Below are 13,404 nucleotides of genomic sequence, written 5' to 3'. Positions count from 1 at the left end.
TAGAGAGACCTTTTCAAAAATGGTAATTAATTGAGACCATAACACAGTGTTTGAAAAGTTCTAAAAAACTGCTTTTTGTGGCACTATGAAGAGCCTATTTAGTGCCTGTTAATTGGATGCATTGGCTGTAAATTTTTATTTCCTCAGAAAGAGAGGCTATTGATATCACGTGAAAGTTAAGACACCATTCCCCCGATTCTTATTCTCGGAGATGGCATTATAATCCTCCTAGTGGATTATTACCCCAATAGCCCCAGGAAGCCATAAACCAATATATGTGTTGCTCTGTTTATAACTTGTGTTGCTGGCTGGAATTTATGGCAGGCGAATGAATCAAAACTACTTGTTTTGTAAGGTTTGTGGAATCAGGCAATTAACTTTTATGGTAGTTTTTATAGTACCACTCAGAACTCTGTACGTGAAACTTTGTTTTAAAAAACGCTATGCAAACAATTTTGTGGTGAGAAAGAGACGATATCAAGCCTTCGGGTAAATGTCAATTCTGTGAATATTTCTGCTCTCTTTTCACAAGGATAAGTACACATTACAGTTTTCTGTGTGCTTCAGCAGGAAAATATATTTCTATCTTCACTAAATCATAAGGGCTGTAATGCCAAGTGGCTGTGTTTGGGAGGGAAAGAGGGAAGGCCTTTGCCACAGGTGGTACTGTGACAAAGTTGCTCTTCCACAACCATTTTGACCTACAGATAACGAACAGTTGGATAAAATCCTGCCCAAGACCAAGTGGTACAACCAGTTTGTGGGGCTGGGATGTATCATCTGCTTACTTAGTGGGGAACTGGGTCTATTTTGCCAAATCTCTCCTTGGTGCTAACCTGAGACTCTCCCAGGACAGCTGTTGTTACAAGTGCTGGCCGAGCTCCCTGCAGGATATTTGCAGCCACGCTACTTCTGGTGGCCTTCCACTAAAATCAGAGGAGGTCAAATGGGGCTTAACATTTGCCACTCACTCCACAGAGCAAGGGCCTTCAGAATGATGTCAACGTCCTCCTCTTCTCCGACCACGGGATGACAGACATCTCGTGGACGGACAAAGTGATTGAGCTGAAGAACTACATCAATATGAGCGACACCATTCAAATGAAGGACCGGGGTCCTGTTGTCAGCCTTTGGCCAGTTCCAGAGAAGCACACAGAGGTAAGTACAGCTTATCAGTATTGATTTGTTTCATGTTTTCTTGGGTTTTATGACAGTTGTTTCTTTTGTTTGGTCATAATGTCTAAATTCTGTTCTCAGAGATGTGTGCAGAAATCAGCCTGAGGTTCGTCTCAGGAGCCACACTTTGATCGCATCACTGAAGAGAATTCACACCAGTCAACTCAAAAGCATAATCCTTCACTATTATTTGGCACAGATACATGCTTTCAACCCCCACCACTATGTGCTTTTGATAAATAGCTAGAAGATTTTCACTCAAAATCCTTTTTTGAAATGTTATATATATTAGTTAATTTATTGACTCATTAGCTGAGATTTTTAAATGATCTGGAAGAGGTCAGGCATTCTTGTTCCAGTAAGCTTCTACAGAGTTTGAGGAATTAACTCAATTACACCAGAATTACCAAAAAAGCCCATTTTTACAACATTCTCCTTTGAAGAATTGTGATGAATAAGCATGTTGGGTTAAATCCCTTATAAAAGCCCAAGGCTAGAACTGCAGGATTTTGAGGAGCAAATTAAAACAATACAGAAAGAAATATGGAAACCACTTGAAAAGAATGAAAATGCAGCATCTGTAACTAATACACTAGTGAATTATAGTTGAACTAGAAACCAGTGCTTGAGAAGTCTTTTTTGCTGTCCTCAAAATAGAGATGAGTGGATGTACAAAACAGGCAGTCCACACTCCAGGTGATTTTTTTTTTCTATATTATATTTTAGCTAATTCCAGTACATCATAGGACATATGATTCTTTGAAGAGAACACTTGCCAATTGCACTCAAAAAGGCTCTCTAGTAATTGTACAGCTGGGATATCGCAAACATTTTAAATTAGTGCCAGGACTGACAGTTGTCTTAGAGGCACGTGTAAGTCTATCCCTCAAAGTTCCTGCAGGGTATTACAGAGTTTATATATGTCCTCCTCAGCCTTAACTCATCGATCTCTAGTTTTGTAGGCAAGACCATCGAACAAGGACAAGTATAAATTGCCACTTCACACTGACATGTTTTGTTTTGCTTTTTTCTGACAAAGCCCTTAAGCACATGCTTCTCTTTTGTTAACCAGCCTAATATCCCCAAGGAGAATAAAATGCAATGTCTCACATCATGGTTTTATTTTCTGCCTTCATTTCTTTTTAGGACTTCTTACTGGAGTGCTGCTACTTTAAGTAAAATTAATTTTTCTTTTTCCCACGAGCCAGATTCCACTATTCTAATTCACTTTGGAAAGCCCCGTTCAGGAATTAGATCGTATCAGAACTTAGCGGTATCAGATTTAAGAGTTATGCCACTTTGAAGCACCAGAAGTACTGGTGAAATACAATGACCACGCACTAGTGGGAGGGTTGGGCTGAGTCCTGCCATCCCACCCTTATTCCTTCCTTCTGGTGACCGCAGACAGGGCGGGGAGTTTCAGTGTTGGATAGATGCATGCATGAAGCACCCCAGCTAGACAATGCAGATTGCATTTGTACAAATGCATCACATATGCAGGGCAGACTTCACTAAAAGGCTAATGAAGAACCTTTCATTCTTGTTGCAGTCTTTGAAGAGCTCTTTCTTCCTGAAGATTATTTGTATATAAGCAAAAAGTGTTTTAAGCTCTGGGGACTCCAATAGCGGCCTTCTTTATGGCACATGAACATCTTTAGGCATTTTAAATATTTTCCTGAATAACTGTGGCTTTAACCACATTTGTGTAATTGTATTCCAGATGGTATGATTAATATTAATAGGCCACCAGCACAGCATTGTGCACCTTCAAAGCTGCAGGCATTGACTGAGTAATCTCACAGCATCCTCGTAAAGCAGATAAGTAAGCACTACCAATCCCTTTGATAGGGATAGAGAGGTTAAGTATAAGAAACCAAGGCAAGGTGGTATTAATTGTTCACTCAAGCACACGGAGGGAAGAAGAGAATATCCCTTTTCCTCATCTGTCCACTTCGTGCCTTTGAGCACCCTTCTTTTCACCACTTAGCTTATGGTCTCCTTTAGTTTGGTTTTCACTGGTCCGTGTCTGTATGTCTATATACTCACATGCATACATTTGTGAGTGCATGTATTGTAAGTGTGTATAATACCTAAGGTTTTCTATTTGCTTATGGCCCAACTTTTCAGAACCTCCAAAAACTTATAAGGAGATTTTGCATAGTCATCACCTTAGGACTAGCAATGTCCCAAATTAAATGAACTGGGGATTAGACATTTAAAAAACTCATGTGTATCTACAGACCCATAGGTGTGCATATGCTCTTTATAGCCATATGGTGTCCTAACATTTGTTTTCTTTGCAGATATATCAAAAATTGAAAGTCGTGGAGCACATGGATGTTTATAACATACAGGATATTCCAGAGAGATTTTTCTACAAAAAAGGAAAATTCGTTTCTCCTCTAACTCTTGTTGCTGAGAAGGGATGGTTCATAGCAGAGGTAAAGTACAGAAGCAAAAGACATTAATGTGAAAAGGTGCAATGCATGAATGCAGGAAGAAGAACATATAATTCTGTGCTGGACATTGAGTCAAAATATTACATCATTTACTTGTGCTTACTGCAGTGCTCACATCAAATATTGTGTGCTTGAAAGATCCTAAAGACACGACACCTATGCTGATGCTAGACAAAGTTAAGAATATATGATGGTTCCTTAAAAAGGACATTTTGTATTGTCCATTATGGTCGTGTTGATTTACTCCTCTTTCCCTGCCAATTTACCATCCTCTCTCAGTTCTGCTCTTGACAGATGTGAAATGATTGCTCCCGTTTCAAGATCTTACTGTCCCTCCATTCAGTGGTACTTTACTACTTTTCTTTCTGTCTGGCTTCCCACCCACCAGACTCTATTCTAAGAACACCCCTTTTCTCCCAGGTCTTCCAGCCACAAAAAGAGTCAGGTTGTAGGTTTACTCCTCAGAGATACCCAGTGCACACATGGCAATTCTGAGAGCCTGTTAGGCAGACAATCAGACTTGCATATTAAGAGATTTGCATACCACCGTATTATTACACCTTATCATTATTATTGCCATCATCATTATTTTGTACTTGTATCTCTGCTGACCATCTCCACACTGCAGACATCAATCGCATCCCAGCACAGCTCAGAGGTTACGTTGTCAGTAACATGGTGACAGAGCCAAAGAGTCCTGTTCTTTATCTGTTAACGTCCCAGCATGGTCATTAGGCCATATTGCCTTGCAGTTCATGCAAACTCAGCTGAGCATCTTCCTGCACCACCCTCAGAGGTGTTGTTCACCTGGCTTTGCTCAGGATGGTCCACACTGCCACATTTCTCGCTAACTAACCTGACTTTAGGACAGGGATTTCCACAGTTAAATAAAAATACATATCTAAAAAGCCCAGTTGTTTTGGGGTATAGATGGATGAGCACCACACCTCTGGTTAGAATACGTATTAAAAAGCCACAGTTAAGGTTCAGACTAGTAAAGTAAGCATTGGAAACATTTTTGCTGATTTTTTTTTTTAAAAAACTATAAGTAAATTCTTTTGTACAGTATGAAATTCAACACAGAACATTTTTACATATTCTGTAAAAAATGCTCTTTAAAAAAATCATTGAAACTCTGACAAACCTTAATAACAGTGCAGCAAACACTGCTGCTATGGTAATTATTTCTGTCTCTCAGCCCATTCCTTCCCATTGTTTCTGATTTTCAAGAATGTCCTCTCATTAATTCTGTCAGATCTTCCTTATCCTCAGTACGTTTTCATTATCCGTGAATGGGATGTGAAAATGAAAGTTTCCTGTCATATTTTTAAGCAATAATTGAGCCTTCTATTATACTTCCTGCCCAAGCCATTGCAGAGAGGATATTCAGCTCTTTGCTATCACCCTCGCAGGATGTTTTAACTCTCTGTTGGCTAGTTGATAGATATAAGCTGTTTAATTCATTTCTTTTTAACACACTTTGCCTAATTATTTTTTTTGAGAGGCAAAGGGGATGTATGTGGAAAGGTGTTTTGGAACCACACCAAGCAGGGCACCACGTACAGAGGTGCTGTGGTAGGACGAGGGAAACGAGTCTGTTTTCTCCTTGGTGTGCTCTGAGCGCTGTCAGGGAAATAGATGGAGACAAGGAAAGAGATTTAATTTGTCAGCTAAAATTGTTCAATTATCTGCTACATCTGCTGACTATTACACACGAAGAAACACAAGGGATACTCCAGGGGTTCCTGTGGAGACCAGACGAAAGAGCTGCCCTTCGCAGCCACAATCACTGCCATCCTTGGTGCTCCTGTGCACGGGAATGTCCTTCTCTGGCAGAGGAGGGAAACACGTTCAGAAATGACTCAATGCTCCGGGCAGGGGTAGTGGCACCATTTGCCCCGGGGTGGGATGCAGGAGACTCTGCCGGGGCATCTTCTGTGCTTGTGATGGAGCAGGAAGCCCAGGCCTGGCTTTAGGAAACTGCAGCTCCTGCTCTGTGACCACTGGAGAAATTAACACCAGGGGTTAACGAACTGTCAACTGATGTTCCTTGTCTTGGTAAGTGAGATTCCTGCTATAGTTTTAGGGATATCCGGAGTGTCGCCTGGGCTGCCATCCCGTGGGACTAGCTGAACTCATGGAGTGGGTTGGTGCAGCATTTCAAGAGGACCCTAAGGATCGTTTCTTCCCCAGGGGCAGGAAACGACACCGTTACAGCTGGTCTGTCAGGAGCTATTAATATGCAGCAGCAGAGACTAAGGAAGGAAATTAAAAGTATGGCTTAGGAGTGTAATATGGGGAAAGAAAAACAAGAATTATGATTCCTTATGAATTCCTTAAAGCAGGAAGACAAAACTTGTCCACGCCAGAGACAGGGGAAGGAAGAGAGCAAAGGTTGCACCTTGGACTGAGTTCCCTGGAAGGAACCTCCTTGCTTTAACCCCGTGGGGTGCTGCAGCACGTGGTGGCACGTGGTGGCAGAGGGTGGCATGCCATGGTACTAACGTGCCTTGCTTTTGTTTCCCAGAGCAGGGACAAGCTGCCCTTCTGGGAGAATGGCACGGGGAAGAGGGAGGCCTGGCAGAACGGCTGGCATGGCTACGACAACGAGCTCATGGAGATGAGAGGCATCTTCCTTGCGTATGGGCCAGGTACGATGCCACCATCCCCATCCCCACCAGGGGCACAAGTGGGGCTGCCCCAGCTGGGTGTCCCGGACCTGGCACCCACCGTGGCACCCGGGGCATCCCACTCCTCCTGCAGCCCCATAGCCCCTGCCCCAGCATCCCTGCAGCCCCTGGCACATCAGGACTGGGTGGCACTCAAAGATTGCACCCCAAAATTATAAGTAGATATCAGGATTTCCTCATCCTAGGTGGCACTGTGAAGGTTTCCATCTGTATCTCTATTTCATAGCTGAAGAAACAGGGCAGAGAGAGGTGAAGCGATTCAGTCAGCCCCTCTCCTATGTCTCAGCACAGTAACTCCATCCCTTTGGCCTATTTTCCAAGGCTGGCCTAAATTTTTAATTCTTTTTGAAACACATGAATTCTCCTTTTGTTCATGGATTCGGACTCACTAATGCAGAGTGCTATCTTTGAGGAGGCTGAAACTGCAGCAGACCTCGCCCACCTGTCCAGCGGGCAGACACGAAGCCCCTCATTCCCCCTTCATTGGACCCTTTAACCATTAAGTTAGTCCTGGTCCTAGTCCTAGGCTATGGCAACAGGCAGGAATGAAAGCAAAAAAAGAGTGCAAAACACCATTATTTCAGACTTTTAAACCTACCAGTATACACAGCAAAGAAGCTCCTGTATTTGTGTATTTATTTATTGTAGTTTTCAGTTTGGGAATCAAATTGGATTAGAAGTAAAAATAATGAGTGCAAGCATTTAAAATGTGTTTGCTGAGCCATGCCACAAACTGTATAGTTTATAATTATCAAATATAACCTTACAAATTATACTCCAAATTACGCTGAGCATCCCAGCCTGCTTGGTAAATCCTTGGCGTGGCAGCAGAGCCCTTGCCCCGCGTTTCAGGGGCCGAGCCCGTTAACCCCTCTCTCCACCTGCTTTCCCTGCAGACTTCAGATCCAACTATCGAGCGCCTCCAATCAGGTCCGTGGATGTCTACAACATCATGTGCACCCTCGCAGGAGTACAGCCGCTGCCAAACAATGGCTCCTGGGACAGGGTGGAGTGCATGCTCAGGAACACGGCCGCCCTGGCACCGCTGCACCAGCGGAGCAGCTGCGCGCTCGCCCTGGCTCTGCTCTCGCTCCTCGCCCAGCAGATCTGGTCGCTGTGATCCCCGAACAATGTTGGTCACTGTCACCAGCAACTTGATCCTTCTCCTTTTTTTTTTTTTTTTTTTTTTTGGTATGTGTGTGTTTTGTTCTTTGTTTCTGTGTGTTTTGTTTTTTAAGTTCTTCATTTGAATAATAGCTTTATTAATAGACTGCTGTCCCCCGCTCAGCCGTCGTGCTCCGCCAGGCGTGAATCCGACCCGTCCTGCTTTTACAGCAGTTGTAACGTGAAGACAAGGTTTGTGCTGCTTTAAACACAGCCAGGAAAGCTGGTGTCGCTGCTCTAGAGTTACAGAGCTGGTGATGGGAGCAGGATTCAGGCTGGCTAACAGCAAACTTTTCTGGTGGGTGCACGTGGAGATCCCTGGACATCCAGCACTTCTTACCCCAGCACACTTAACCGAAAGGCTCGCCCTTGTTCCTGCTCCTGAGAAGCTCAGGGGTGGAGGCAGACCTCTGTGCATTTACCTTGCTGTTTCTGGCTTACTCCTTTGTCTCCAGCAGACCTCCACTTCTCCTTACAGTGCCAGCCAAGCCCAGTCCCTACCAACCCCTTCATCAGAGAGCCAAGCTCTTTGCTGAGCAATCGTAGTGCCAAGAAAGGTGGATCGGCAGGAAAGCAGTGAGAGCATCCTATTTCTCCCAGCCTTTCCTTCTTTGTTTTCCCTTAAAGCGAGCCCTGGCACTGCGTGCCCCTGGGGCTGGGCTTTCATCAGTGACCGCAGCTGGAGGGAGGGGTGGGGCAGGAGGGGACTGATGGAAATCCTCCACACCAAAAACTGGAGGACATTGAAATGGCATCTGGACACACCAGGTTCAGGAGCAAGTACAATGAGGAAGCCTGGCATTTAACAGCCTCTCTGCTTTTCCTGGTGAAGATGGTATCACCTGCTTAGTTGTTTTTTGTTAGTTTATTTTATCCAATTGTGTTTCTGAAGGTTTCCAACAGCTACTACTTTTCTACCAGCTCCTGCTCTCTGCATCTCTGCCGTTAAAGCAATGTGGTGGGCAGCACATTCCCTTGCTGTTTTTCTTTAGAGGTGGTATTCTGCCGCAGGGAGAGAGGTTTACACAGATGCATCACTCTCCACCTCTCTCTCAGTTAAGCCTAGCTAAGATTTCCACCTTGGGATACGAAACCCAAAGTCATAATGGTTGACTTAAATATAGCAGGAGAGCACGGGGCTGCTCTTGGAGGTAATGCATCTGAAGGTCAAGTCAAACGGATGATATAATCCTGAAAACATCAACATAGCAGACATAGTAAATCCCCTGAAAAAAAAAATAAATATGATTTTGCCCTTACTCATCCACTCCAGTGGATCTGCCCTGGGGCAGTGCTCAGCACAGGGCTGGCGGGGGCTGGAGGCAAAGCCAGCAGCTTCGAAGTCCTCCTGTTAGCTTAGAAGATGAAGTGCACTGAATTGTTAAACTGTCCAGTTGTCAGTCCTTGGTGTTAAACATGGGAATGTATATAAGCTGTGGCTGTGGTGGGTCGTTAGAGAGGTGGTCTTTTTGCATCATTAAGTTTCTACTGTGAAATAAGCATATCTTGAACAGAGCCATAAGGGTCTGATCCCACAAAGTGTCCTTTCCTCCCGGGGAGGCTGACGGCAGGCTGCAGCCTTCAGTCGTGCCTTCAGGAGCGCTCAGCACTTTTTCTGATATACCTCTGAGCCAGGAGCTTTCAATGAAAAACTGCCTTTGGAAGGATTCAGGTCCCTCCCCGTGCAAAATAAACTTCTAAGACGTGTTATTTGTACGGATCCAGAGTCAGGCACCATTCTGGTACAGTGAGTTTAAGGGTGAATGATTACCCTATGAAAAAAAAATAAAAATACAACGCATTAAACTTGACAAAAGACTTCTGTAATAGCTATAAAGATTTATGTAATGTGTTTTTAAAGCTCAAGTGAACCATCAAATCAATTGGAAAAAAAGGGGAGAAAATCAGTCTTTGTTATTAGACTGTTGAGTATAAAAGGCAATTTAGTGCTTTCTAAGCGTTTGCAGTAGCTGTAAAACAAGCATCTATTGTTCAGAGTTCCCTGTTGCTCTTTAATGGACCAGGCTCAATGAATTCGCTGGAGCACATTTTTAAAGTGAGAAAATTATCAGCACACAAGATAACCAAATGACAAAATTGCAAATTCTTGCTTGGAAATCAACAGGATATGTACAGGACACGCTAATCCCTCCACAGTCTGCAGTTTTAACTCTGACAGTAAAAAGAAGCCAATATTCAGAACTACAGATCCTTAAAGTACAGGGATATGTTCTGATGCTCAATGGCAGAAGCAGAAATCAGACAAACAAATCAGGTCCATTGAGTTGTTCCAGGGATGGGCCACAAGACATGAAGCCGATATTGTGCATACTTTGTGTAACTCATTTTTGTCATGGTGGCCATATGCAGTGTCTGTCCTTGGAGCAAATACTGCAGAGCAAAATCCCTAATTGTGTGAGGTGTTTGACCTTAATGCAAGCAGTGTGTATGGCAATACACCTCAAAACATACTATATAAAAGGGAAATTTGATGGTAGACCTACAAGAAGCTCATTAGCTTCATGGGAACTAGAGTTGGTTATGTGTGAGAAGCACATCTTTCTTCTGAAAGTTTGTACCTCTGAATCAGTTCACATTCTCAGTCAAAAATCAGTGTCTTGACTCTAGCCTATTTTTCTGTGTACTATGCAACTGAGGTGGGTGTATTTTAAAAACTGGTTCTGAATGATGTTTTTGTACCATGACTGATTGTGAATGAGTGAATAAATCTAAGAATGCTGTTAGAAAAAAAAAATGAATCTTTTTGTAAATACTGTAAGATTTGGGAAAAAAAAAAAAAAAACAAAACAAAAAACAAAAAAACACATACACACAAGAAAACAACAACAACCATAACACTTTGCCTTTCTTGTTTGATTGCTGCATCAATGTGTGATAGACGGTGTTTGAAGCTTCTGCTGATTAATCATCAGCAAGATGAATGATAACATTGTTTAGAAACGGCAAACTTGTCAGCATGTAAATTAGGGACATGAAATGTATCACATGAGATGCTGTAGCTTGTATATGCAGTGCTTTTTTCCAGATGTATTTCAGTATTAAAGCTTTTGAACAGGTGCATTTTTCACTATTTCTTGTAGCAATTTACCTGCATTAATAATAGTAAGGGCTTTCTTGCCTGCTGCATGCCCCTGCTTTGTAACCAACCTCTGGCCTCCTTGGTGTGCGTCCCCTCCTTGGTCTCTGGGACACGAGCAATCTTTTTACCCTACGTTTGCACAGCACCCAGCTCACTGGTGCCTGCTCAGTGCCTGCTTGGGGCTTTTATGTGCTTCTCTGTCCGTCCAGCTAGCGAAGAAGGCTCAGCAGGCAAAGCTGGCCTTGTCCTTCCCTGCCCAGCTGGCCGATGGTGGCCAGGCAGATTGCCAAGGAGGGACTGACTCTCACAGCGAATTGGCTGAGAAATCTCTTCTACATTCAATAACTTCTCCAGGGTAACACAAAGCCAAGCAGGCCACAGGGTGCAGTGGAGAAAGGTGGAAATTTGCACCACTGCTCCTCTCACGGGGCACATAAAGAACTGGGGCCTCCAGGAGCATCCGTCCAGGGAGGTGTAACTCACGCTGTTCAGTGGACATGACAAACCATTTTGCTCCTCTATGAATGATCCCTGAATGGTCTCTCCAGGCTTCTCCAAGCCCACCTTGTTGTGACGTAAGGCGTATGATGTGATGTGTTCACCAGATGTGATCCCTCAACTGCTGTGCCACCTGTGTGCTCACCACTGATGGGCAAAGATGTGGGCACACTTCCCTCCTTTTCCTCCTCAAGTAGACCTGACCAACCAGCATGGTCACTAATTTCGTGAAATGAAGATAAAAGATGGGGCCTACTGAATCCACCCGCACTGCTTCCAGCAGGGTAGGGTCTGCCCTGCTCTTCCAGCCGCAGCAGACACTGCTGTTTGGGTAAGTTTTCTGCAGCCAGCATGGGGAACTGCTCTGCAGAAAGTGCTGTGCTGGCCCAACTGATGGATGCGTACCCACCACTCCCCCAATATGTGCATCTGTAATCCCACCAGACCACTTCCTCGGTATTCACAGCTTTTGCCACCCAAAGGAAAAGAGGGCTTCAGCAACAAACTGCAGAACTGCAACAAGATTTATGGCTTTTGCTCTCGGTGGAATTTATCTTGTTTTCCTTGTATTGTTAATTGTCCAGGGGTGCAGGGAGGGGAGGACAGTGCAAAAGGGAAGCCCAGGGAAGCAGTGCAGACATAGTAATACGCTAATGATGCCTTTAATTCACATCAGGACTCTCTTTGAACTGTCAGCACTATGTCAGCATCACTTGCCAGAGATGCTCCCCTGTGTCTCAGGAACACATGGCCCACAAACAGGAGGGGAGGATATGAGTGACTACCTGCGTGGGGTTGGTACAGTTAGCTCCCCAAGCCAGTGCCAACAATGGCAACTTCCCATCTAAATGAGGTCAACCATTTTCACCTGTGAGCTTGGCAGTGCTATAATAGCACAGTCATCCAGGGCTTGGGGGATAAACTCTCCAGCCTCCCTTGGCTAGCAGCCTACATGGCTGCAGCCCATGGAGACACACTTTGCTCTTGGCCCAGGCGTTGCACACAGAGCCGTCCGCAGGAACCAGGTTTGCAAAAGTCTGTTTCTAGTTGGTTTGGAAAAAAATGAGGGGTGAATTAAGAGATTCTGTGGTGCTGGCCTTCTTCCTTGTCTCCTAACTGCTAAGTCAAGGTATCAGTAGGAAGTTAAACTCCACACCTCCCCAGGAAGATGCAGGCTGGATGAGCACTAGGCACTCTGAAGTGAAAGGCGCTGAACAAAACTCCATTATCTTCCTTCTGCTCATTTTACTTGCAAGGCTGTGGCAGAGATGCAGGCCAATATAAAGGTTCTGTTTTAAAATTAAATATGGCCTAATCAAGGGAAAAGCTTTGAACCTTCCATGTTAGCATGAGTTTATTAGCTGTTTTGAAAGACAGTTTTCCCTTAAATGAAAACTTGCTTTTGTGTAGGTGCAGAAGCAAATTTATATTAAAGGAAGGCAACTGCTGAGTGTTCAAAAATAAGAGCATTTCAGAATTAAAAAGTTGAATGGACACCTTAATTCCCAGGCTTTGTACAGGTGTGTAAAGTTGTATAGGTTAATATGATTTGAACTATACGACTCCCTGTTAAGTTTACCTGTGGAAAAATAGAGGTTCTTTGAATGTGCACTGTGGTCTCCTAGTCATTCAGTCCATACTGTATTTCCCTTTCCCAGATCACTTTTGTTTCCAATGATATATATTTTTAAAATTTATTTATTTTTATCAAGGTTTTCATTATTTTGCCTTTATGTGTTCCTCTACTGTCTGTTGCTTTCTTTTAAACTGGTACCCAGAGAAGTCCCCTGTATGAGGCCAGAGGGTTGGGAAAAGGCCATCAAATGAGTGCAGTGATGCTCAGGTGCAAGTCACCCTGGACTTGTGAAGTGGCATGATGTTATCTCAGCTGTGTCAACTCCACATCAGTGACACGGTTTCTGCTGTGCAGCACAATTTCACCACAGAATTACCACCTGCTGCCAACAGAGCTGCCTCAGTCCCTCTGAAATGAGTCTTCCTCCAGTGCAAAGCCCATGCCTGAGACCCACGCTGCAAGGCAGCCTTTTCCACGGTTTCTGCTGGTTCCCTGGCTGGGGGGGAAGCTTCATTTTTTACAGACACAAACCAAACCAAACCAACCCCTCATGGGGCCAGGAGCCCTCGCAGCCCGGCCGCCATTACCGGGCTCGGAGCTCCCCCTTCCGGCCCGCCGGGGGAGCGGGAAGGGCGGAGCGAGCCTCCCACCGCGGCTCCCTCAGGGCCAGCTGGGCTCCGCGGGGTGCCCGCACGGCCAGTGAGGGGGTTCAGTGTGCACTGCAAGGGCCGAGGCTGCGGT

The 13,404-nt window shown here is 44.5% G+C and overlaps 1 protein-coding gene across 1 annotated transcript in view; it reads left to right on the top strand.

The window, feature by feature from the left end:
• The window catches only part of ENPP6 (ectonucleotide pyrophosphatase/phosphodiesterase 6), a 31,255-nt gene extending 20,688 nt beyond the window's left edge, over positions 1 to 10,567 (top strand). Inside the window, exons 5-8 of the mRNA XM_068681333.1 lie at positions 979 to 1,158; positions 3,480 to 3,617; positions 6,163 to 6,286; positions 7,222 to 10,567. Of these exons, the coding sequence (XP_068537434.1) occupies positions 979 to 1,158; positions 3,480 to 3,617; positions 6,163 to 6,286; positions 7,222 to 7,445 (666 nt within the window). The 3' untranslated portion in view covers positions 7,446 to 10,567. The remainder of the gene's footprint in view (positions 1 to 978; positions 1,159 to 3,479; positions 3,618 to 6,162; positions 6,287 to 7,221) is intronic.
• The last annotated feature ends 2,837 nt before the right edge of the window (positions 10,568 to 13,404 follow it).

This window comes from Anas acuta, chromosome 4, assembly GCF_963932015.1.
Source record: "Anas acuta chromosome 4, bAnaAcu1.1, whole genome shotgun sequence".
In the NCBI taxonomy this organism is placed as follows: domain Eukaryota; kingdom Metazoa; phylum Chordata; class Aves; order Anseriformes; family Anatidae; genus Anas; species Anas acuta.
Note: the sequence above shows the minus strand (reverse complement) of the source record. Positions and strands in the feature narration are given on the sequence as shown.